Raw genomic sequence first — 26,590 nt, forward strand, 5'->3', positions numbered from 1 at the left:
CGTAAGGCGAGACTTGCACGTCCATCACCTCAGTATATCTGCGGTTGTATGTACGTTGATAATTCCTAAGGATATGACGATTTCCACTTTGAACTTGTAAAAGACATACATATAGCGGTACTATGAACGCTTTACGGATTTCGGTCGCCTTTGCACATAGAGTTCAAGTTTTGGCTTTCTATATAACCTCCCGGCAGCCCCCTGAACTAACTACTCAACTATTGACGGACAGCTGTGCGGACCGACCAAATTGGTTCAGAATTTGCCTAAAGTGACTTATCTGATCTAACCGAGCACTTTAGCGATGGACAAGAAAAGGAAAAAGAAAACCAAATAGAAACAAAAAGCCAGAAAAAGTCGCTAGTTGGCATAAAAAAAAAAAAATACATCTATATATATTTATATTGCAACCAATAATTACTTAGCCGATGTCCCAATTATCGGTATTGTTCGTTCTTACATATAATAAGAAAAAAAATTAAGGAAACATTGTAATAAACACATTGGATAGAAACCGATAAACAAATTTTTAGGGAAAAGGAAATTTAAGAGGAGGCTTTCTTCTTTCTTAGCCAGCATTACTTAAGTGTTAGTTTTTACCTCTAAGTTCGTATAACGGTCGGCGAGATGTTTAAAGGATTCGGGAGATTCATAAATGCATTGATCGCATTGTCTTTATTATTACCTGTTACTGGACGAGCTGGATGGGCTGATGCTTGATGCCCGTGATGATGATGATGGTGATGATGATTTTGATGGCCATGATGCCCATGATGTTTACTGAAACGTTTTTGACGATAACGTCTTAATTTCTTACGGCTCATATATAAATTTTGATTAAATTCACGCGTTCGTTCGGATGTCGAACAATGATGATGACGTCGGTTACTATTGGTTAGGTCGGCTATCAAAGGATCGTCGATATTAAGAAAGTCGTAATTGTTTTCTGCTGGCGGGAAAAACATGGGATTTGAACCCCAATCCCGCCATAAATTTCAATCTTGCTGTCCCCCCGCCCCACCACCGCCATTAGCCTGTGAATTGGAAGCAGAATTTGAATTATTATTTGTCGCATTATTGGTCATTAGATCGCCGTGACGTCTCTCCTCAGGTGCTCGTTGCATTGCTAAAGATTGAGCTGCCGCCGCAAATTCATCATCCAAAGATGATGATTGCTTGGAGCGATCGGATTTGCAATCTTCATCCATTCCTAGGCCGTGATGCATTACGCCACCGTGCTGTGATCTGTCTGCGGGTGGTAAGAGATTCAACATGCTTAACGGTAAGCCAGGAAAACCTCCCGGAAAATCGGGGTAAAATCCTTGAGGATTAAAAGGATTGAATAAAGCGTTAGGGCCACCCAGCAAATCAGCTTCAGAGTTAGCGTTATGCGGACCGCTGCCTTGTCCAGTCGCTAAACCGGCTGCTAAATCTAACTCAGCCGCTGCATTAGCGGCGGCATTACGTTGAGCTTCTTTGCGCGCCTCCCTCTGCTCTCTAGTCTCCCCGGAATTTTTGCCTCCACTTGCACCCATTTGTAGTAATTCTAACGGTGGACCACTAATACAGTCTTTGCGTAGCTGCTCAAGCTTTAGACTTTTTCCATATTTGCCGCGCACGTACATCAGCAAAGAGTTGTAAGGTATGCCGAAGATGCGCGAAGCCTGAGAAGTTGTCATTTTCTTATTCCATACGTGCTGTAAAGCTTCCGTTAGCTCAGCATTAGTCCAGGAACGCGGTGGACCGCCCCTAGGCGCTGAATGCTGGCCTTTTGGTCTGGGCACTGTAACGAGAAGAAAAAGAAGAAGAGGGGAACAAAATAGAGTTGCGGTTATACTCAATAGATTATCTTTAAAAGGCTTTTAATGTATTAATTCCTTTAAATCATCGAACAAACACGTTTATAAACTTTTAAAACCTAATAAACTTCATCACCCACACCCTGCAGAGACAGAGTAACAACAAAGAGAACAACGGCAATAGCATAAAAAAAAGGGGCTTCACATACACAATAGCAATGATTACGATACTGATGTTGATCACCATCATCATCGTCATCATCATCATCATCATCATCATCATCGTCATGTGTATTGTGTAGAAAAACTTTATCATTGATCACACTGTGGTGGTTCCATATGCAAATTACACAACAACAACAACAATAATAATAATAAGTAAAAATAAGTTAAGCGAAAACAAAAAAAAAGAAGAAAAATGAAAGAAAAAACTGCAATAAAAATTGAAAAAGAAGGAAAATTCCTCCACATGTAACCCATACGTTAAACTCACTCCTCTAAATATCATGCATGCCTTAATAATATGCATTCACAAACCTATATGTATGCGTGTGTTTAGTTCAAGCTTACATATGTTTATCGAACTGACTCTTGCCTGCTAAAGTTACCGATGCTGGTGCTCTATTGCCTTTTGTGAATATGTTGGTTGTTGACTTGTGTGCATCTCAATTGAGTTCAGTGTTCACCTAGAGAGATGCTTATCTGATATCTTTTTGCCACAGGTTGTTGCAAAAACAATAACAATATGTGATCTTTATAAAGAGTTTATATTCTTTTGATTCCTTTTTTTCTTTCTTGTTCTTGCTTTTTGTGTTAAGGGAATGAACAAGGATGAAAGCTACGAATCGGACCGACTCTTGGATACGTTTACAAATGTTTGTTTTCTGTGAACAATACGCTTTATTTCATCACAAATGCAGTTTTAATGTTTACCTAGACACGGGGCAGTCTCAAGAGAGCTATACGAGGAGAGACGTAACATTATTCCAAGTTAAGGCGGAGTTGTAGCGGGAGGAAATAAGAAGCGCATTAACTTTTATTATCAAAGGCTTCCAATCTCCAATTGGAATTTAAAAGTCCCTAAATTCTGTAACGCTTAGTGTGTTCAAGCTGAATCTAGGTATTTTAGTTATATCTGTCTATGCTTAGACGACTAAGATGTCAATGGGTTGCACATATAGGATTAAAAATTTCGTTAATGACTGCGCTTGAAAAATAAAATAGTATCGACCCAAAATGGAAAAAGCAACCAATCTTTTTATGAGGTTTTTTGCTAGATGGAAACCCTTTTCCTTCCCCTTGATACACTTATAACTCATATATGTTATTATTAGTATTATTATTATAAATTTAGCCAGAGAATAAATTCTAAGACTAAAAGTCTTAAAGAACTAGCGGCTAAGGTTTGCGGCTTTATTAAAAACTCTACCGCACTTGACATTTGAACCCACGAGCATTGAATTGTTAGTCAAGACTCTTGCCTACTCGGCCACTTAGGCAAATAACTCATATATAACTTAGGTATAATGGAAGAAATTTCACTTTTACGTTTTGCTTAAGAATTTTTATTATATAACGGGAAGGAGGTACATGGGAAGAATTAAACCAGGGTTTGCTGTGTGTAAAATAATTCATTGTGACACCCACCTTTTGAACGTTTGCATATTTCCTAAATTTCGCCTGGAAAGAACGTGACTTGTTTGACAGTAAACTGCCACTACTCGATGGAAAAATATTACGTTCACGGTCTACGGTGCAGCAGATATAAGTACATTAGATAACATATAGTAGATATAACCTCATTGAACTCGACGACAAGAAAGGGCCAAAAATACAATAAATAAGAGAACCGTTACTTGTTCAGGTCAATTTAAAGCAGAAAGAGGCTTTGGACGAACAACAGCTATGCTACGGCATTCCGAAGCACAGTAAACCTTAGCGCAGATTATACGAAGCGTGAACATCACACAGCTAAACTGAGCATTTATAAATTCACATCCATACTCTGCATTTTGTGGATGCCATTTAGGAACTGTTTGCGTCAGGCCATACCAACCCAACGCCGTTACTGCGGAAGACTGCCAAACATCTCTGGTGCATAGTGCACTGAAGGTGAAACGGGCATAAAAATATGTCAAGCTGGCCTAAATCGCCGCGGAGACACAAGATCTTGATTACAAACTGAATGGTCATGGGTTCAAATCTCCGGTGCCCTAGTATTTTCGATAAGACCTTAAATGCAAGTGGTTTAAGACTTCATCCTTGGAACTTATATCTCTGGCTAAGTTGATAGTAATGATAATGACAGAGCCTTGTCACACATTTACAAGCACATAATTTGAAGTACTAGACTTCCAAGTTATACTCAGCAGAATTATCTTTTTCGACTTCCAATTGCGTGTTTTGTGGCTTGCCTGATGGACGGTTCCATTCTTATGACGGTTCGTTTATGGCCCTAAAAGGCGAAGGAACTCTTTTGCTGATGTAAGCTAATGTAAATACAGAAAACCGAAGTGGATATCGCGCAACACACCCTTGCGGCGAATACTCGGATGACAAAGCAAGATTTTTTTCATCTGTCAGTGTTAAAGAGGGAAGGGCAAGAATATTTAAGGTTTTGTTAGTGCAAAATAAGGGGCAACAATTAAAGTTGCTCGTCCCTTCGATCGGAAGATAGCAGGAGAGTTGTTTAGAATTTCAACGCAATTGGTGAACTTTTCAGGAAGTCGGAGGAGATGAAAAAATCTTCTCTGAAACCTACATTTCCCGAACTACTCTCCATTTAAGATGAGGAGCTGCACAGATTAAAGGATTACCTCGTAGTTTGTCCTATTGTCTTAGTGCCATGAAGCTGTGACTGAAGATTTCTCGTTCCTTTCATAGTTCAAAATAAAATAAAAATTAAAGCAATCAGCAGACATAATGAGCTGAATAATCACGAAAGTATCGCAAATTTTTTATTAGCTTACAAAGTACGTAGTAGATAGCGATCTGAAAAGTTAACAAAACAACTAAACGATTTCCATACCATATTCTTATGATGAGTATCTGATATTCCTCTCAGCTAAATTTATATCTTTCTTATTAGTTCTAAGGGACTTTTTCTTTCTAGTTCTTGTACGTTTGAAGGCAAACAATATGTAGGGAATTGATCATAGGATGATGTTCCGTCTCTCTTGCCTAACGAACAAGCACAAGTAGCTAAATATACTTTGCCGATAGTGGAAAGACAAACGACAACGAGACTAAATGTGGCAAATCTTAAATCACGCTTAAAATGTGAACAAATCATTTAATCACACACCCACACCAGCACATCTACAAAGCGCGAATAAATATTGAGCCGAAATATAAACTCTAGCGTGTTTCGTTTGCTGGCGCACATGAAAATTGCTTACAGGCAAACTAAAAACGAAAAGATGCTTATCACTAGAGACGGTTGGTTTTTCTTCGACATGTTTTCCATACAAAATCGTAGCAAATATTTCCACGAGGGAGAAGATAAAATCCAAAAAAGATTGTTTTTCCTCAAATTTCGTCATTCACATTTCCTTTTTTTTTATTTTTTTTTATATACATTAAATGAAAATAAAGTTATTATGTAATTGATTTAATAGTAATAACAAGAAGAAGACGGGAAGAAGGGAAAGTTTAGTTTTAAATCAATTTTAATGATTTTGAGGAAATGAGGATAGCATTTTATCATTGCAATGATATAAAACTACACGAGAACCATGGGCTGCTGCTCTTTTTCACACATACGTACATGCATACATACGCGATAATTTCAATGAAACTCTATTAACAATTTGAGGTTAGCTGCAATGTCTGTCCGGGCATATGGTTAACAGTACCAACGGAACATTGTCGCGTAAGTAACACTTTAAGAAAAAAGAGAAAAAATGGAGCAAAAAGACAATTATTCAAAATTATGTTTATATTGCAAGGTATGTTGCATATAAAATGTCTTGAGATGTAACTTTTATTTGTCTTAAGCCGATTATTAAGTGCTCTTCGTTCAGCCTTTAAGTCACTTATTATTACAAAGTGAAATGCTTCTTCTACATGCGTGGCATATGGGTGACAAGTAAAATGCATTTTCTTCTACATAGACAGCGGATTGCGAACATCCAGTGGTCATTAGAAAATTTCCAGCCCTAAGCACTGTTTTAACCTTCCATAGGGATAGGGATATACGGATGAGTTTTGAAGTTTCTAATCTATTTGCAATAGAAGAATGTCTGGTATATTGGTGATACACATACATTCGAAGCAAGATTTCTTGTACTTACATTCTTGCAAGAAGGTAATGAATGCGTGAATAAACGAAAATAGGGAGAAGAGCAGAGAAGACAAGAGAAAAGGAGAGAACAAAAGAAAAGATAAGAAAAGAAAATAGAAAGGGAGAGAAGAGCAAAAAGAGAAGAGATAATGAATTACGATAAGAAAGAAGAAGAGAAGAGAAGAGAAGAGAAGGACAGAACAAAAGAAAAGATAAGAAAAGAAAATATAAAGGCAGAGAAGTGCAAAAAGAGAAGAGAGATTGAAATACGATAAGAAAGGAAAAGGGAAGAGAAATGAAGAGAAGAGAAAAGGAGAGAACAAAAGAAAAGATAAGATAAGAATGGAGAAAGCTAGAGAAAGGGAAAACGACAAGGGAGAATGAAACAGGATAAGAAAGGAGAAGAGAAGAGAAGAGAAGGACAGAACAGAAGAAAAGATAGGAAAAGAAAGGAGAAAGGAAGAGGAAAGGAAAAAGGGAAGAGAGAATGAAACAAGATAAGAAAGGAGAAGAGAAGCTAAGGACAGAACAAAAGAAACGATAAGAAAAGAAAATAGAAAGGAAGAAAAGAGCAAAAAGAGAAGAGAGAATGAAACACGATAAGAAAGGAGAAGAGAAGAGAAAAAGAAAACACGACAAGACAAAGGAAGAAAGGATAAGAAAAGCAAAAGCCAATAAATAAGCGAAAATGCGTGCACTTGGTCAGCTTTTCGATATGATCTTCCTCCCCGGATCAATGCAACGTTAAACTTGACATGCCTCTCGTATTTGGTGTTGAGCGCACGAGCAAAAAACAATACTGAATAAATCGAAGTAAAACTATTGAATGATATGCATAGGTGCACATGTTCAATGAGCAAATACAGGAAAACCACAAAATTGAATTTACCGCCTCACATGATTTTGATGCATTGATTTTTATTTTAATTTGTTTTTTGTTTTTTTTCCGTTGCTGTTTCTGTTTCTGTTACATTTTACATTTCGATATTTCTTTTGCATTATTTTTATTTAAAACCCCGGCTAATAAACTTAAGAAAATGATTGAATTGTAGCTTTTCCATTCAAATGGTTTAAAGATAGATGTGGTAAGACATATTTATACGCAAGTATCCGTACAACGGTTAGCTGTTAAGTGTGTCTCGAAGATGTAGTTTAGATGTCAGTTGCGCTAACACACAACAATGAAGTTACACAACAGTTATTTCACAGATATTTCTTGGTAACCGAAACCGCAAGAAAAGGACACTACTTCTGAAGCAAGAGAGGGCTTCTTGTAAATGTTTAAACGAGTTTACCAACAAAAGTTAGGCATGTTTTATTATTTGTACTCTAAACCAAATGTAGTGCAAGGGTATATTAAACCGGTAGGCAACACCCAGAAGCTTGCCCTTCTGTCCTTTTATACTCTTTTGTTCAACCTATAAATCGCAATTTTTCGATTTTTTTGGAACACGGCACTACAACCTGTTTTGGACTTTGCCTGAACACTTGAGATTGACCCATCCCGTTTACGGCTAATGATTCTAAGCTTGTCGGTCCTTCTGTCCGTTTTATGTTCAACTGAAAGGTCGCAATTTTTGGGAATTTTTTTTATGACCGCCATGTTTTGGCCCAAGAACGGAAGCTATTGAAAATGGTTCGGATTATGCCGCTTCCAATATAATGTGTACCTCTGAAAAGCTGTTATACTATAATGTTTTTTTACTTGTTTAAAATGCAACTTGGACTAAGCTTCTACTTAACGATATCTCAGTTACGAAAATAATATCAATGGATTCAACTGTTCCTGCATAATTAATAAATAGCTGCGTGCACATAAAGCGGACTGCAAGTGCCATCAAATCGTGAGAAAATCTATTTTCTAACACTTACTTTTGTGGAACGATATACGATATATACGACATCCTATACGATTAATATGAGAATCTTCGGTGTGTCTGTTGATTATAAAACCTGTTGCAAAGATGTCTTAATAGCGCGTAGATGATGGCCAATGTAAAAGTGCTCTGAATCGCCACAACTGATACACTCAACAAAGCATCGAACAAAACATATTACGCCTATGACGGATAGCTTTGAGGTGGAGAGGACTAAGAACTCGCTTTAAAGCGGGCACAAGTTTTATGCGGCTCAACGCCTACACGTCTATGAGTTTTGCATACTAGGCTCGATTTAAAACGAATTTCACAAGTTTACCATGTCGAAAATGTTAAACACGTATATGAAAATTGCATAAATCTTTAATTTAATCTGTCTGACGGATAGCGAATTTTTTTTTCGCGGTTAGAAAGCAACCGCTTGGAGCCTGGTTACTGGAAGGAAAGTGAAAAGCTTGTTGCAACCTTAGCATGCGAGGCGGTCGAGGATTTAAAACTGTTTTGAGTCTTGGGTGTCTAAATCGCCATCTCCACATCAAAACTGATAGGCGGGAATATTTTCCTTCAATATGTCCACCAATTTGTCTTATAAAGTTTGTTTCTAATTCGTTCGGAAATCTTCTCCATCTTGTTTATAGGATTGTAAAAGGGATTGATTTTCTTTGGTTTGTTTGTTTGTCCCTATTGGCACACGCAGGCAGAGTCGTTGCTCATTAGGTAGTCGTTCAGCAAAAGCGTTACTTGTACGTTATAAGAGATAATTCGATTCATTCTAAAAAAAAGTCTACCATTACGTCCAGGGTTGATGTATGCACAACAGTTTGCGACAAATGTGACATTTTTAATTAAAATGCCAAAATACTATCAATAGCAATAGAGTACATCTACATAAAATAGGGTTTGAAAGGTTATTTGAATTTCACATAACCAACATATTCGTAGATATTTTACGGTAGATTAGCTGAAACCGATCGCTTGCAAACTTTTGTTCGAATCATTCGTCTATGCCAGCATGTATGCACGTATGAAGGAAGACAACTACGTAAGTCATTAAACACTTGGGAATCTTATTTTATAGGTCAGACTTGTTGGTTTCGTCGTCATGTCATTTAAGGTTGTACGGAGATAAGCAATAAAAACCAAAAAAAAAAAAAAACAAAACAAATAAATAAAAGAAAATCAAGTTCACATGTTATGTATGAAGGGAACGACAACAGTTTGGGTTTTGTTTATGGAATATTTGCAAAATAATTTACTTACTTTTCTTTTTTAGAAAGGGCGGTGGATCACTGGGCATACCCCTCGGATCAGACATTTCCATTAACGGATTGTAGAGTTTACCTGGGTCGATACCAGGCGGAAAAAGACCCAAAGGTGAATCGAGGCCGAACACTAAAATTAGACAAGAAAAAATTATTCGTAAATATTCTTAAAATTAAATTAATGCATTAATTAAGTAAAGCCTTAAAAGAAAATTTAGTAAAAATTTCCCACTTTCCCACCACCAAAAATATCCTTTATAATCTTTAGCAGCGGAAGATCCTTTTTTGACTTTTTTCCCCTATTCGCGTAACACGATGACGATTCCAAAGAAACGAGGAAAGAGAAAGAGAGAGGTCGTTTGGCTTTACCGACTGAGTACACACCAAAATAAACTCCACCGCACCGAGATATGACCTCACGAGTTGTTACTTAGTTACTTAGCTATTCAGGCCAATTTAGCTAAGGCCGGCAATCTGCACCTTCAACCAATTCTCGGCTTACTGGCCTTTTTATACAAAGTGGGCCGAAAGAAAAACCCGGAATTCGCCCCAACGGACAAAAAATGTTTATATAAAACTTGGTATACATATTCACAAGGATTCTTAGAAAAGTTTTGTAATGATCAATCATTCTTATCCATCACTTGAAACGATCATAATTAGAAGATTTGTAAATTTTACATGGTCGACGACGGTTTGCGCTACTTAGAAATACGTAACGAAGATCTCGTGACTTTGTTTAGTATTATGAGCTCATCTTTTACATCTAAGAACTACAACTAGATGCGGGACTTCGAGTGATAAGCTTCCTACATGGAGTGACTAACGAATTGGAGAAGGGGAACGCGGAAAAGAATATCGATTAAAAATGCGTGCTGCCCTAATCAGATTTCAATTCGATATAAATATTGTTATAGATTTAATGCAAAAACGATCGTCGTTTGTGATGTCCGAGAACGTCTCTTATTTACTTCTTGAAATATTATTGATCAGCATAATTGACTTACTGATTTCATTTAATGTAGTGCCGACTGTCTATCCGGGTTTACGCGCGTCTAGCCGTGGAAGTGGAGTTGGGAAATTGAAACTTAGCGTGTGCGCCCCCTAATCGATGGGGACACAGTTTAATTCGAAAAAAGAATGACACCACCGTTCGCGCCCATAATGTCGTACAATCTTTAATTTAATACGAGAATTGAGTTGCTCCGCTTGTGATCACGTCCACAACGGATAACAAATTGTGCTTATACATTACAAGCGTAACTGACCTAAACTCAGTTATAAATATTTTGCGGAATAAGGGCGAAAGAGCAGTTTATAAGTCACCTCAGCGGCACGTTCAAAACAAAACTTAGCAAAACGAACATAATATTTGGGTTTGTTGTAGTGTATATTAAAGATTCGCCTTCACGGGCATGTAATCTTTGTATTGTCTCTTAAGAGGTCCTTTTCTTCTTGTCGTTTTTCTACGTTTTCTAGTTATTGCAACTTCACGGAGCTCTGTCAATAATTTTTATAAGAACTTGGCTCATCAGCGAGAAAACAATAGCACTTATTATTCTATTAAGATTTTACGCTTGAAGTGCGCTCGTTTATTCTTTTAAATGCACGTATACATACACACAAAGATTTAGGTGAATAAATGTGTGCATTCATTACACATGCTCTTCAGTAGTGAATTCATTGAATACAATATAACTAAATTAAGGAGTTTGAAAAGATGGCAAAAAGAGATAGAGAGAGAGAGAGAGAGAGAGAGAGAGAGAGAGAGAGAGAGAGAGAGAGAGAGAGAGAGAGAGAGAGAGAGAGAGAGAGAGAGAGAGACAGGAATCGTGTATTGCATAAGCTAACTGCAAAGGTTGTCAAACAAGTCCTTCTTTTCTATAAAAGTGGAATCACATGACACTCGCACATACACGCAAATTTGACAGTTATAACGGTAATGATTTAGTGACAGTTTGTATTAAATGATTGCTTAAAATTTATTCATCATATATATGAAAGCTTACGGAAAAAAAAAAAATTCATAATAATCTAGAAAACGAATAATAGATTAGTATATGTAAGTATGCATGCATGTGTGTAAGAGAGAGAGTAAAGGAAAGAGAGATCCTTAAGAAATTGTTAAAGAAAATATATTTAAGTCATTCAAGTTATGCCAAAGGAATCCTGGTATGTATGCGTGTCTGCTCACATACCTACCTACCTACTACGTGTATGTAAGTAAGTATATGACAGTTTTTATTATAATGACAATCATTCATAATGATTCATAAAAGCGGAAGAATCGAGATGAAGACTAAATAAAAGAAAAATAATAGGATGCGTGGTTTTTTCTTTGCTACTTTGCATTGTTTCTGCTGCTTAAGGTTTCTCAAAGGAGATGTATGTGATTTTTCTAGAGATTTTTTTATTGTACGCTTGACAATCAAAAAAATACTAAGCCCAAAACAAGTTAAACACAACTAATTCATTGAATTCATATTCGCGCGCACGAAGTACAGTGGCACATACGCTATAGTTGGGCTCATTAATTTTTAGACTATCTTGTACTTGCATTTAGCCTTTGCTGATGTGCGGGAGGATGCGCTATGTGAGGAGAGGATGTATGCGCTTATTATATTTGCATTTAATGTACATATTAGTTCAATGATTTTTCTTACACAAAATTTTATTTATTTTTTGGCATATAACTCTTGACTTCCTTGACTTTCAGCTAACAGTGCAATGAATCGAATACTCTTTCCAAGGGATTCGTTCTCAAATAAAAACATCGGAATTCTTTACGTATTTTTTCAAGGATTTTTTTTTTTTCTTACATACACGCGCAACCATATATCATTTTTTTTCATTTCATTTTGTATGTCTGTCTGTCTGTCTGTCTGTCTATCTGCCTGTTCGCTGTTTCTTATCATACCTTCAGGTTATTTATGCAGTAGTTAGTGGAGTTTTTCATACATTATTATATAGATTTTTGTCGCATTACCTATGTCGCGCGTTTGCATAAAATCGCTTACATATATAAGTAAGTATATAAGTAAGTAAGTAAACCCCATAAGTAGACATTTCTTTTTTCATATTTATGCACATATGTAAGTTTGTTGCGTACGTTTGTTTATTTGTTTGTTTGTTTATTCCTTTGCCAGCCTTAATTTATTTTATATATCCTTTAAAATCTATACGTGTGCGCATGTATGTCCGTCTTGCACAATTTGTTTAATACATTTTTTCTTTTGAATTTCGCTTTCTTTTCTACGCGAACGGATATTATTAATACGTGGAAAATATATGAAAAGATATTTAAAGATGTTAACGGCGTAAATGTGTAATTCCACGCAATGACTGTCTGCCTGTCCCATTGTCTGACTCTTCGTCAGCTAAGCAGTAGGAATGAAATTGTCCTCACAAATTTTTTCGTTCATATTTTCTTAAACTATTATCCACACAAAAATCATATAATTTGCAAAATTCCTTTAAGAATAACGCTTCGACTTGTAGCGGTTAGGATGTGCAACTACAGTAAGGTTCACACCAGTCAGCGTCATAGGTGATAAAGATATAAGAGAAATTTTTTTAATCGATTTGTAGTACTTATTAAGAACCACCGTGTAAAAGCCCCTCGAGCTGTACATAAATAACACACATACAAAGCAATCGATATCGTGTGCTATTACTGAAAGTCTATATTTTTAGATCTTTCTTAAGTTGTTTCAAGACTTATTTATAAAAAAGGACTCACGAGGAAAATCTTTGATTTCCATTCCCTCAAATACATACATAAAAATTGCGATGTAAGTTGTCAATTAAGGACGAGTCGGTTATTCGATAACGATGCCCTTGCGAAATACTTTTGCCGATCTTAAATGTATAGCTGTTTAGCATCAAAAATAAAAGATTTCATTGTCAAGACGCTACACCACATTGCCTAATACAATAGTTAAGTTATTTTTTTCATGAACCGCTGTCTAATAACCCCTTACCACGTAAAGGGCTATCTTATAGCGCAGACATAGGAACACTCAAAATGTTGTCCAAATCAGGCAAAGCTAATTTTTTCTGTACAAAACTTATTATTCTTCAGCTATTTTTGTCGTAAAATATTCAAAATTAGACTGATAGCATATAGGGATCTGCCTTCTAAAAAGAGCTTACATGGAAGGGGTCAGGGGGCTTATATGGTTCAAGCTTACTGCGGTAAGCCTATCTACCAAATCGCTATTCTGGACAAATTTCCATTTTAAAGATCTACAAATTTGCCCTTCTTATCATATGGACTCCAAAGAGTGTTCATAGCCCTTTCTGGTCCAAATCGACTTTGTATACCAAAATACTGTTTCCTTGCTATTTTTTCGAGAACTAATTTTCTTCTAAAGTACATTTTATATGGGAAGTCATCATAAAACAACGTCCGTTCTTGGGGCGAAGTCCGCTATTGTACTACGAGCAAATGTGATGTAGCTTAGACGTGGTGTGGCCTAAATTAGTGTAGAAAATGATTCCGAATCGATCGGTATAATGAAAACAAAGAGTTTATCTCAAGTCTCTTTAGATGTCACACACTTTACGTATGCTGCACCTATGTGAATATTAAAATATATTAGGTATATCGGATAAGCGCGAAATTTGAATTGCTTTAGACATGTCCCTGCAGTTATCTACAAGTTGCTGAACTCTCTTGATGACAAAGGGGCAGCTGGAGAAGACACAGTTGCAAGTGTAGGCCCCTATATAAAAGCTGCATTTGCTAAGGCCTGGGAAATTCTTGATACAACGAAAATTTTAAAGCGTTATCTTCAAGATTAATGATTTGAAGCGGAAGAAGTGAAAAAGGCCTAGCAATCCTTGTATGCTTGCCTAAGTAGGCTGGATATACAACTTTGTTATCCTGTTGCAATCGCAACTTTCAGATTTTGTGTGATATACACATTGGAGAGATTTGATTATAAGACTTTTACTCGAGCATTAAATTTAATCTGTTACTTAGAGTAAAAGACATATTTGCCACAGATATGAAGTTTAAATTTGAATTTAAACGACATAGGAAAACGCAGCCGTAGGGACAAATAGACATGGCCAGCTCACTTGTACGCGTAAGAAACTCAAACGTACATGTCTGATAAAATGCTTTGCCAGTAAAAGAGAAATAGGAAACGGTTACATGTAATCATACCCTTTTCGCTGCGTTGCTCGACTGACTTCCAGCAACACTCTGCACTTATCTCTCAAGAAAGTGCGCCGGTTATGCCAGTTACTTTCGAGTGAACATACAAGTCCCTGTGGTCCCTATATACCTAATCGCTTATCTTGCACTCTCATTCTTCTTATGTTACTCTGCCCTCTTCCCATGGAAGACGATTTAGTCCAAGTTAATTGTCCTCATTTCGAAAATGAAAATTCTCGGATTATCAAGAAATAAATTGGTACTCCGCATATTTGTACACACACAGTGTCATGTATTTCCGTTTTCTGAACCCTTAAAGATATAACAAAAATTTTTCTCCATTTCAAGCTTTTGCGCCAACGTTTAAGTTCATTTTATTTACTGCATTCTACAAGAGAAAAAAATCTTTGAAATATGCAAACGGATGTTTGTTGGTTGCGGAGATATCTAAAGAAAAGCCGTGATTGTTATAATAATTGACGGTGGCATAGGCATCGTTCCTTTTATTGCATAGAAGAACCTATTGAAGCCTGCAGAATTAAATAGGTCTTTGACAGTGATAACCTAGTTGCCTCGTTTAAGCATGTATATTTCAATTAGATGAAAAGTGGTATAAGTCCTCGTTTACGCTTTTAGGAAAAGTAATTTTCACCTTTCTTCGGTTTAATTTTTGTTTTTTTTCTGTGTTTTTAACATCAATTCCTGTCTAGTGCAGTGCCTTTATTTTATTCTTTTTTGTAAACTTCAAAGCGTTGGCAAATTGTCTTAATATAAATCGATTTATTTTCTTTCCTTTCCTTTTTTTGTTTTTTTTTTTATTACTGTATATAACAAGCGACAATAACAGCAACCAACTGTTGCATTTGTAAATTGTAGCTGCATTTGAAAGACTATTATAAAGGACTGCTTGACTACTAACTGACTCCCTATGCTACTTAGGGGTACAAAGTCAGCCAACACATGTTGCATCATCGTCATTATCAACACACTCTGTGAGTATGTGCTATAAGTAGCAAAACATGATGAAAAAGAAATGCAAAATAAAAACAAGAATGACAGCGACAACAACGACAACAACAACGAAAAAACGGAAAATGAATAAAGGCTGACGACGAATTTTGTAAACTGAACACATTTTTGAGAGAAATATAATAAATTTCTTCACAAAATATGTTTCACATGAATACAAAAAGACTGCCGTAGAATATCGGGCAAATATGGCTTGTGATAAGGTATATGCTGAATCTGTTAATATTTCAAAACCATCTCAAATCCCTTTACAGGGTTGATATGTGAAGATCAGCTAAATGCTTGCACAACGGCTTTTAGTGTTTTCATCTCAGTCTGAAAGTCAGCTTGGATTGACAATTCATGTTGTGCTCTTCACTTTTTAAACTTGAACAAATTTTCAATGGATTGCAGAAAATGTCAACGGGCAGAGATGTGTATACTTTGAAATCATTTTGAAAGGTCAACCTCTCAATCATGAGTGTGCGTTCAGCATACCTTGTTATTTACTCATTTAATTATTGATCAAAAACACAATGACGATAGCCATCGTCGCATGGTGCATATGGGGAAAATTTATTCGTTTTAGGAAAAATTATGGTTGCTATCACAAAACATAAAAAAATACAAAATATTTAATGAAAACTGTGAACGCCCGCAGATAATCTATCAGTTACAGAAGCACTACAAGAACAATAATAAATTACGTTGTTATGAAATTTGATACCTTTTCGGCCTGCACTTGCTGCTTGCGTGCTTGGCGGCCTCTTACTTCCCAGCCCGATCTATGAAAACAGATGAAACGCGTAAGCGACAATTTTCAATGTTTCAGTTCGCGAAAGCTATAGCAGCGGATGGACGAATGGACAGACAGCAAGAAATCATACGCTTTCTTGCGGATCTTGGGTGCAACAAACGAAATGGCAAAAGTAGTAAACCTTTCTTCCATCGGTGCTGTTTATGAAAATCATTTAACGAATATGTTGATATTGCTTGCATTCAAGAAAAGCAGAAAGAATGACGCAAGGAATCAAGTCTTTATGCCGATACATGCAAAGTACAAAACGTACGAGGTATTAGCAGAGACAGTTGCACAATTGTGGCAAAGTTAGGACAGACAGAAAAAAAACCTTTCTGTTTAAAAATACAAAAAAAAAAAAGTTGGAAAATAGAAAGGAGTCCTAAAAGTAAATGTCAAGTATATGCTGGTGTTGTAAATCGCGCTGCTTTGCACATAGAGTAACGGCAAGCTTGTCGCTTTACACACATTAAGAGAACATGCGAATGCGAATGTGTGTATGTATGTGTTTATGGCTTTGTGTGTGTCCGTCCATATGTACGTGTGAGTGAATGACACATTTATTAAGGATTTCCGCTTGTTTTATGTACATTTAATATGTTTGACTTTGCTAAGCACTCCTTTTTTTTTAATGTGTTCACTGTTTTTCTAAAGGATGTCAACCGGCTTTTTTTACATTGAAATTTCTTCTCAAAAAAAAAAAAAAATACGAAATAAAAGAACTACGCTGAGTACTCACTGTGCGGCGGCGTTAAAGTTAACGCCGTTGACATACCGGGAAAGGGCAGCGGCGAAGGTGGATGCGGCGGTCCATCCTGTGGATTGTAATGCGGGGGCAGGCTCATTGGTGAACTGGGTCCGAATTCCTTACTCAAACGATTCATACTCTCCTCTAATCGTTCATGAGGCGCTTGCCCACCTGGTCCGAGCGGTGGACCAGTCGAACCCGGCCCAAAAGGGGCCATGCTTGGCATACCCATCTGATTCAGTATGCTGTTCGCATAAGCATTATGTTGTTGTTGTAATTCGCGTTGCTCTCTTTGCAAGGCTTGGTCTCTTTCTCGGGAGTGCTGATGGGAGACGGCTGCTGCGGCCGCTGCGGCCGCTAACGACAAGTCCATTTGATGTTCCATTTCGTGGAAAGGATTTTTTCCACTAGCTGCTGCTGCTGCCGCTGCGGCTGCTGCGGCTGCTTGCATCTGGGCTTCTAAGGCTTCCATTTTACATTGGTTCTCCATAGAAGCACGATCTAAGCGTAAATCTCTTATACCTGACCCCGTAAACGGATGCATGTTGCTGTTGCTCGAGTTAGGTGTAGACGACGATGGAGGCTTGTTTAGGTGACGTATATCCTTTAAGGATAATACGACTCGATTATTGTGATTGCTATGGTTGTTATTTAATTTGCTACTATCATTATTGTTTAGCGGGCTATCGTCGTTGTCGGATGCTGAATGGTTACCGCTGGTGTCGTTGTCTTTTTTCGTTGTGCACAAGTCTTCAGGACCTTCCGAGTTTAGGGACATCGTTGATTTCCTTCGTCTATTTAATTCATTTGAATTCAAAATTAAATCTTCTAGATCCTCTTCTTCTTCGCGTTCTTCCTCTTCTTCCTGCTCTTCGTCGTCATCATCTAAATCGCCGGTATTCGTTAAATCGTCTTGCCTGTTTATTTCTGAGCCAAACTCGTGAAAAGCTTGTTCTCCACGAGTTTTCTCTTGCTGTGCCTCTTCACTATTTTCGCGACTATCGTTTCCATGACCGCTGTCCACTTCATTCGTTCGGATCTCGCTTTCTTCTTGACTTCGACTGACACCTCGCTCTTCTATTTCGCCTACTTCGTCTTCTTCCATAGGTTCTACTTGTTCGGATTTAATCACAGTTTTTATAGCTTCCATTGACGCATTGCATGGATTAAATGCTAATTCAGTAGGCTCATCGTTTTTCTCCGATTCTATTCTGCAATCTTTGGGGGCAGGTGAATTTGACTGACTATGTACGTCTTGAGGCATGTCGCTCGAGCGCCGACGGGGTCTCGCTTGCTTACGTCTAGGTATGGGCGATGTGCACTTTTCATTGTGTACCAAAGCTTCAGGCGTAAACTCATGATCACTATGATCTATTTCGTGGTCCAGAGTACGTTCTTTTTTTTCTCTTTTCCGCTCTTTCTCACGGCGTTTGGAAGCATTGAATAACCGCGATGGTAGTATGATTTTCGAAGCCGAGGTAACCATGGAAGGTGATTCCTCATCAAAGCTGGAACGTCTTTCCAATTCCGAGCTGAGCAGCGAAGCGTCGATCATACCGAAGTCGTCAGGGGAAGCGGCGGGCGTGGGTGTATGTTCTGGTATAGAACTTTCAACTAAACCACGTATTTGCAATGACTCGCCAGCTTCCATTAAAATTTGAAGGCTTTGCTGCGGCACACTGATCTCCCCGCGGTACATGAAATCTATAATGGCCTGCATTACCCACCCTCGGAAATCTTTAAGGACTATAACGGGATGCTTGCAGGGGGTATCGGCAAAGACGCGCTGAAAGAAAGGTGAGCAAGCAGACAAAACCATTTTATGAGCGCGTATACTTGTTTCCGCGCACACCAATGTGACGTCCACCAGCGTTTTGGTTTGGAGTAATGCATCGAAAGCTCTCATAATATGATTTTGATGATTATTCCATCTCAAGCTATAATGATCGGGTATTGAAGCCGTAGGCGTTGTTGTTACATTATTATTAAGCAACGAAGCTGCCATCGTCGAAGGCGTTAGTGAAGGCAAGGTTAGAGCATTTGAAGAAGAGTTCGTATTGATCGTTGGCAACGCGCTTGATACCGACGTCGTAGTTAAGGCTAACGCTACTTCGGGCGACTGACGGTCTAAAGCCATGTTTAGTGGATACGTTGTCGATGGCGTTATATCGGGTGACATAAATGTTTCCGGTCCCAGCTGCAGCCCGTTGTCGGTCGTTGACGACTGTTTGCGTCTTTTAGTGATTTCCTGCGAATCTTTTAACATTCAGTCTGCGTTCTTTGTTTATCAGAGCTTGCCAATATTCCCGCTTCTGTTTTTAGCTCAAGTTGAGCATAAAAAATAAACAAAAAAAAAGCACGTGAGCTCGAAGGGTATCACGTGATTTGCGTCAGATTTTTTATGTTGCGTTTGTTTACTTCTATCGCTGGTTGTTGGTGGTGTAAAAGCTTCTTGTTGAACTATGTTGAAGTAGATGGAAATTTTTGTTTTCGTTTTTTGTTTTTTTTTTTTGCTGTTTGCCACGTTATTCACTATGTCTGCGGGTATGGTTGCCTTTGCTTTCGGTAGCGTTTCGTCTTATCAAATCTTTTGTTGACGTTGATGATGTTGTCTGTAAGAATAAAAACAAAAAAAAAACACGCACGTTACTCTTAGCTATGTCTCTAAGTAAACATAATAACATACATAAATACATCTTTTAATAAAGTAATGAGAATTTCTTATCACATACGTATTTAAAGAGATAAATTTAAAGGAAGTCTCTGGAACGACAGTTGCGGAGAAACATCGGTTATGGATTTTGTATTTGGTTAATACAGTAATAGTTAGCTTCGTTGAAAATATCGAACTACCGAGGGCAGGAGGAAGTGACATAAACCTAAAAGTGCTAACCAAAGGGTCATTCTTTTGTATAAAATTCATTGCGAGTCACCTTCGTTAGCAAACGCAGAGCAAGGAAAATGAGGCAAATGCAGAATTTTCTTCAGCTGAAAGTCCTGCCTAGAGAACAACTAGGGTTGGTTTAGCTAGGTGCCAGGTGTCTATGTATGTATTGATATCCACTATAGAAAATATTTTTAAATTTGCCTAATTCTCAAGTATCTACTCGATATTTTTACTATTTAAGGAGGTCTATGTAGGCGTTATGGTTTGTGCCTTTAAACTAAGATTAAATATTAACCACTTTAGCATACTATACTATACATACTATTGTGTATAAAAGTAACCACCTTTTGGCGCGGGACTAACAAGCGCTGAGTTATTGTCCGAGTACAAGGCACACCAAAGTACTGCCTGATTGCGTTATGTACAAGTTGCAGCTATCGGCAAAGTTATTACACACTTCAAATTAAAATTGGCGTAAAGTTTAAGATCGATTCCAAACTACAAGCGTAGACTTAAAACAATATTTGGCACATTTTGAAGCTTTTTCCAGCTTTCATTTTATAATGGGACTATTTATCAATTTGATCGGAGAAACTGAAGTCAAATTGTACGACGCCATTTTGAATATAAAATCTTTTGGCAGATGATCGGAAGAACACCTAAGATATTACGTGAACTCGAGACGTCAGATGCAAAATGGCTTTAAAATCGTGATTGGAATTTTGCCGTTCAATTCATCTCTATGCAGGCCGCGTAGTGATGTTGTCCTGCTCCGATATAAATAAAATGTTAATCAATTCCGTCATCTTTTACTGACGTTGTCCAGAGAGAGCTTAACACTTTAAACTTACATTAAAAGAAGCTCTTACGTCAGCGCCTGGCCAATTATTTTGCTGAGAGGGCATCTATTCGCAAATGTGAAGGCCGCTTTGCAGTATATAGTATATTACTTTTACTCAAATTATCCTTTCGAATTTTTTTACTATTTATAGCTGTTCACGTAGCGCGAATAAACGACAGGAGATTTCTTTTTATATTAGATAAAGTTCTTTAAAGTATTGAACTGGTCAAAAGTCGAATGCTTAAAGTTACAAGTATCTAAAGCTTAAAATCAGTACATGAGTTCGCTTGTTGCTAGCGTGTGGCCGGCTGTTTGTCAATGCTTGATACCTTTGCGTCAGACAGCAGTGATGAACAATTTTGTGGAATATGTCGTATAGCTCAGCAAAAAAAATTTCGCTTAAGATAACTTAAAACAAGTTAAAACATTGTAGTTCGGCAAATCAGACCATGGAAGTTTCTACACCACTTCATCGATTGTAATTGAAAGCGAAAAAATTAACAAAAATTAGTGCTTGCTCCTTACTTACGCTCTTAAACGGTTTGTTGAAAGGGTATTATATGAGAGAAGACCTACAATCTAAACCGATGTAGTCCAGATTTGGTATAATTCATATTTTTTATCAGAGGTCAAACCGATTAAGGTCGAAAAGTTCTAAAACCTAGGCTTCGTTGCTGTATAGAAGCTTTTGTGGGCATTTTTTCGGGAGAAGCAGCCCAAAATATTCAACAATGGATTTTGAAATCAAGGAGATTTGGTATAATATTAAAAAGTAATTTGTGTTGCAAGTTAAAGGATCATTCTTTTTGGGACGATTATAGAGAACGGGCAAATTTTTCACTCACTTTTGGTACGTCAAAATTGGAAATGAATATTTTTTCATATGAACACTTCTTCCAAAATAGTGCGTACTGCAGTGAACGATGTTACACATGGACCGACACGACTTGCCCTTGAGTCAAAACATATCAGTCGATTACATTTTTTTTGATTTGATTAAAATAAAAACCGATCTATTGGTTGATCACAAGAAAACATGGCTAGGTATCAAAGGGGCAGGCACGCTTAAGATAATAAGCTCAACTTAAACTTTGATAAGTAAAACGTAAACTATCTACTTTCACTGCAGTAAAAGTTGCGCCTCTCTTCTACTGGCACGCGAACCTTGCACACTCCCACCACAACTTGTGGACGATACCAAAACATATTAACTTTAATAGTCTCTTTAAAACCTTGTATGCTTAACTTTCTTTTCATAATTATACTATTTTTCATATCTATCTTAAGGCTGATCAAAAAAATTTTCTTAAATCTTAATTTATTTCCTGAATTTTTTTTTTTTGCTCTCGCTTTCCTAATTATTGAAAAAGTAATGCATTTAAGTGTAAAGCATGTGTTAATATGCGGTTTCACAAGTCAACGTTATATGTAAGTGCCTATGTATGTATGCCTGTATGCACGTATGAGTGGATATACCATCCGCGACGTACGTACGTACATGTGCAGGCAAAGCAACTTTTTTAAAATGTTGTACAAATGTTGATGATTACAAAGAAAACAAAGACAAGATACTCTTGTCTTGAAGGAATGAAAAAATAAAAGTGAAAAAAAGTGAAAAAGAAACGAAATTAAAGAAGAACAACCGAGTAAATTTTGTGGTAACAGCTGTTTTAAAAGTAAATTACTACTAAACAGTATGTACGAACGCACGACGTGCACTTACATATGTGAGTGCAGGCGAATAGGTGCAAGAGAATATGCTTTCCTTTTACTTAACTCCAGCAACCGAATAAATGTTAAGTTTTTGTTTTTGTTTTTTTTTTTTTTTTCTATATATATGTATGATTGCAGGAACGAAAACTGCGGCGCATATCATTATCATCATCGTCTTTCATCGTCACGAGTTGCGTATGTTGTGTGATGTGCTGGAAACTCATCAACACTTTTATTTACTTGCACTACTACCTACCGTTCAGATGAGAAGAGTCAGCAGCAACAGAAAAAATTAAAAAATGTATATGAAAAAAATGTTTTTTTTTTTTTCTCAACTAAAAACTCGCATGTTTGCATATCCTTGATATGCATTCAGAAAGCAAATAACAACAATTCTGTTAAGCAGCAAAACAGATATGCAAAAAACTTTTTTAATTTTAGTCTTAAACCAACATATGAAGCTTTAAACTATGCTTAACTTACACACCTGTCTTCGGAAGAATACCGTTTTGTACCGTTTTTTTCCACTGTTTTGTTCACTGTCTCCCTCCCTCTTCTCTCTTCTGATTATTTGCCTAACAATACTGAATTAATTAGATGCGAAACTTAAGCTAAGAAAAAATAAAAGAAAAATCCTTCCTTTGCATGAAATGAGACGAGTTCGAAACAAAAGTGAAACAACTTTAGAAAGCATACATCAGCTATTAACGTACAACAAAAACAAACAACATATACGATTGAAATATCCTTAAGGATTTGCTTACAGGCACGTATCCTTTAGAAAAAATTAGAATTTTCTTTTCGTTTTTATAAACATGTTTAAGTCACATATGTCTTTTTAAATGTTTGAATAGGTGATTACGCGCATGAACATACGATATATGCATGGCGTTTATGCATCTATGATCACATAAATAATTGTCGTTTGGATTTTTTTCGAAAGGAAAGGGAAACAAATAAAAATTACTACTAAAGTAGCTAACAAAAAAAAAAAAAAGTGCTCGCTTGCACGGCGTTAATTGCAGAAACTATAACAGCACTTTAATGAGAGTTTATGATCTTCATGGGGAAAGGCATCTATCCATGGGTAAAAATACAAAGCTCCTGTCCGTTAAAATCCAAATGATGTGCAAATACCGCTCATCGAAAACATGAAATTCAAACGACTTATCATTTAATGTCCGCCGCATACTCTCTAGAGAAGATTTATTAAGCTTTCGCCTGCAAAGAGATGCCTGTGTTACTGGAAATGCGAAAACTTTAACTAAAACAGTTTACGCGAAACTTGATAATGACTACGTACGCGATTCGGCAACCATTTCCGATGGTACGTTATTGTAAGATTGTAGAAGAAGTTTGCTGTCGGAACCTAGAAAAGTGTTTCAGTCGGGACATAGATAACGGAGCAATCGCGATATCGTTACTGGGTGAACAATTCGCAAATAAAAGCAAAGAAGAAGATGAAATTGAATAAAAAATCAAAAAAATAATTCAAATAAATTATTTTATCGCACCGTAAATAATTCTTTGCTTTGGCCAACATTTTGGAATTTCCGTCATAAAGGAGATTAGATAGTCTTTATGTGTATTATACATTTCCGACTGCCGTGAACTCATCGCTGCACCCATCGACTCTTTAGTCAAGTACTGTTAACCCAAATACAAAAATTGTGATCGAGTTTACCCGCGACTCGCTGTATGCGACTTTTAAATGAGCACTATAATCAATCATATAACAGTGTATTCAAAAATTAAGGGGAATTTGTTTCTTTTCTACGGACAAATTTCAGTCCACAAGTATACACTTTATTATTTTGGGTTCATACGATTGTTATCAACGCTCGAGCATCGTCAACAGAGGTCAACAGCGTATAAATTAGAGGCTCTTCTCAGGCCTAGTGCTCAAAGAAAGATGTGGTCTCTATATCATGAAAAAAGAAAATACTCACCGCGATCGATACAGTACTCGTGAATGAATATTGATTTTGGCTGAAAAATTCACGAATCATTTTTGAATTGTTTTCAACGCTTCTGCACAAGTAATTTACATTTACTATTTAATCACAATACATTCCTTTGCTCAGTAAATATATATATTTGACGAATTCGCTGAAAACAATTTGCAGTAACCACAAAAGAAGATCAGACCTAATAAGCCAAATAACATGAGACATTTGCCGAAAACTAAAGATAACTCAACTAAGCTGACTAACTAAGAAATTTCAAGGACATCCGAAGAGCGTACTTAAAAAACAATAATTTCTTCGTTTTTTCAAAACATTAGCTTGTAATTAAGTATACTAAAGGATGAGTCATTCGGCTAAGCACTTTTTTCTCTAAACGTTCCGAAGAATGAAAATGTTGTCTTAATAAAGAAGGAAGGGAGGAAGGATTGCGCAGATCGTGTATTGAAACTATTTCACCTACAGTAGATAATGGAAAGTGTACTTTTATGCAAAAAACGAATACTGATAACAAAAATGGAGCGACCGCAAATAACTCGTGTCACTTTATAGTGATCGACCATCGGTAGAGACAATCAAGTTGTTTTTCGGGCTCGTTCAAAGCAGAACTGTATTACTATGTGAGGATGTTTTTATCGCCAACGGGTGAAAAAGATATGCACATCGTGAGATGCTTCGTACAGAAACTGTAGTGAATGCCCTGTGCAGGCTTCTTTGATGGCATTGAGAACGTTTTACTTACTCAGATAGAATAAAGGCATTAATACCGACTTTTTGGGTAAGATTAAATATTGAATTGTTTTTTTTTGGTCGTGTCGCGGAAGAAGCAGTTCCATAAAGCCGCCCATGTACTTATGACCCCGGCTCACCACCACTATAAGTTGGTATACTCCAAGACATTCTAAGTTTTATATTTCTATTTAGAGTTGTTGTTGTTGAGAGAGACATTAACAATAGGTAGACAGCGACATAAGTACACATGAAAATATAGATATAGCATTTATCAAGGATCGCGTGGAGTTTCAAGCAAAATTTTAGTTCTTGTTTAAAAGCAAATGCCTTAAGACTTACTTTAAGCGGGAAACCTTAGATTGTAAAATAAGTGCAAAAATTAATTGTAGAGAAAGGGAAACTTTACAAAATTTAATGATACAATAAAAAAAACTGGATTTTTGTCGACTGCCTTGGGCTACAGACGCTGTATTTTAGAAAGCGAAAGGCCTTGCCAGCGACGAGCGTGCACAAATTTCAAAATTGATAGTCTCAAAAAATATTGAGCCCGTTTGAAGAGATCCCGTCAAATATCTAATGGATATAAGCGTGAATCGCTTTAAAAAAAGCTCAATAGTTTTTAGATGGTTATGATAAAATTTCTCATAGACTCCACCGGGATATGTATGTATTATTTCTAATGCAGGGATTCATTTACCTCTAGATCAATCAAAGTCCTTTCGTTTTGTATATTTGTGTAAAATTTTTAAAGCTGAACTTGTTGTTGTTTTGTATTTCTTTTAATCGATATAAATTGCACGTAGTTTTCTTTTGATTTCACTAAAAATTCATTCATTTAATGTAGAGTTTTTTTTTTCAATTAAAACAATATAAGAAAAAATATAAAGGCAAATGAAATGGATCTGAAATGCCACTAAAACGTGAAGTAATTAAAATTTTTTCTTTAAGTAATTTAATAAAGTAGTCACACACATCTTTCAATTTCAATTTTAATTTTTATTTTCTTATTATTTTTAAAGCACACATGTTCTTCACACGACAAGTGTTCACTTTTAACTGTTTTCGTTTTGAAATAATGCAAATAAACATGGGATAGCGTATAATCGTAAGGCAGACAAGTAGTGGGCATAATAACATACCGTTCATGGTCATATATAAATATATATACATACATATATATATATATATATATATATCATATTTATGAGTTAACATATAAACATATTTACATGCATTTATATATGCGTATAGATACCTATTGTGCGTGTTTGTGTGTGTGAGTGTGTGTTTATATGAATGCATACAAACATATGTGATGAAACGAAATGAGGAGGGTAGAAAAGGACTTGTATTGTGAGAGACAATAATAACAAAAAAAAAAAAAAAAATACCAAAAATGTTTAAAAATTTTATTCATCAGGTGCGTGCGACCATGTGTGTTGACAAAATGCAAACGAAAAACTCAAGGAAAAAGGAAAACAAAGGAAAAAGAAAAAACCATAAGGGCTAAAATGTAA

The 26,590-nt window shown here is 36.6% G+C and overlaps 1 protein-coding gene across 1 annotated transcript; it reads right to left on the reverse strand.

Moving 5' to 3' along the window:
* Window positions 1-483: 483 nt before the first annotated feature.
* LOC119639726 (protein jim lovell) lies at window positions 484-25,987 on the reverse strand. Its single transcript, XM_038037340.1, has 4 exons — window positions 25,771-25,987; window positions 16,928-19,548; window positions 9,219-9,350; window positions 484-1,783 (listed from the first exon to the last, which is right to left on the reverse strand). The coding sequence occupies exons 2-4, from the start codon at window positions 19,200-19,202 to the stop codon at window positions 996-998; spliced, it is 3,195 nt and encodes a 1,064-aa protein (XP_037893268.1). The 5' UTR covers window positions 19,203-19,548; window positions 25,771-25,987; the 3' UTR covers window positions 484-995.
* Between the last annotated feature and the right edge of the window lie 603 nt (window positions 25,988-26,590).

The sequence above is a fragment of the Glossina fuscipes genome, unplaced genomic scaffold, assembly GCF_014805625.2.
Source record: "Glossina fuscipes isolate IAEA_lab_2018 unplaced genomic scaffold, Yale_Gfus_2 113, whole genome shotgun sequence".
Classification (NCBI taxonomy): Eukaryota; Metazoa; Arthropoda; class Insecta; order Diptera; family Glossinidae; genus Glossina; species Glossina fuscipes.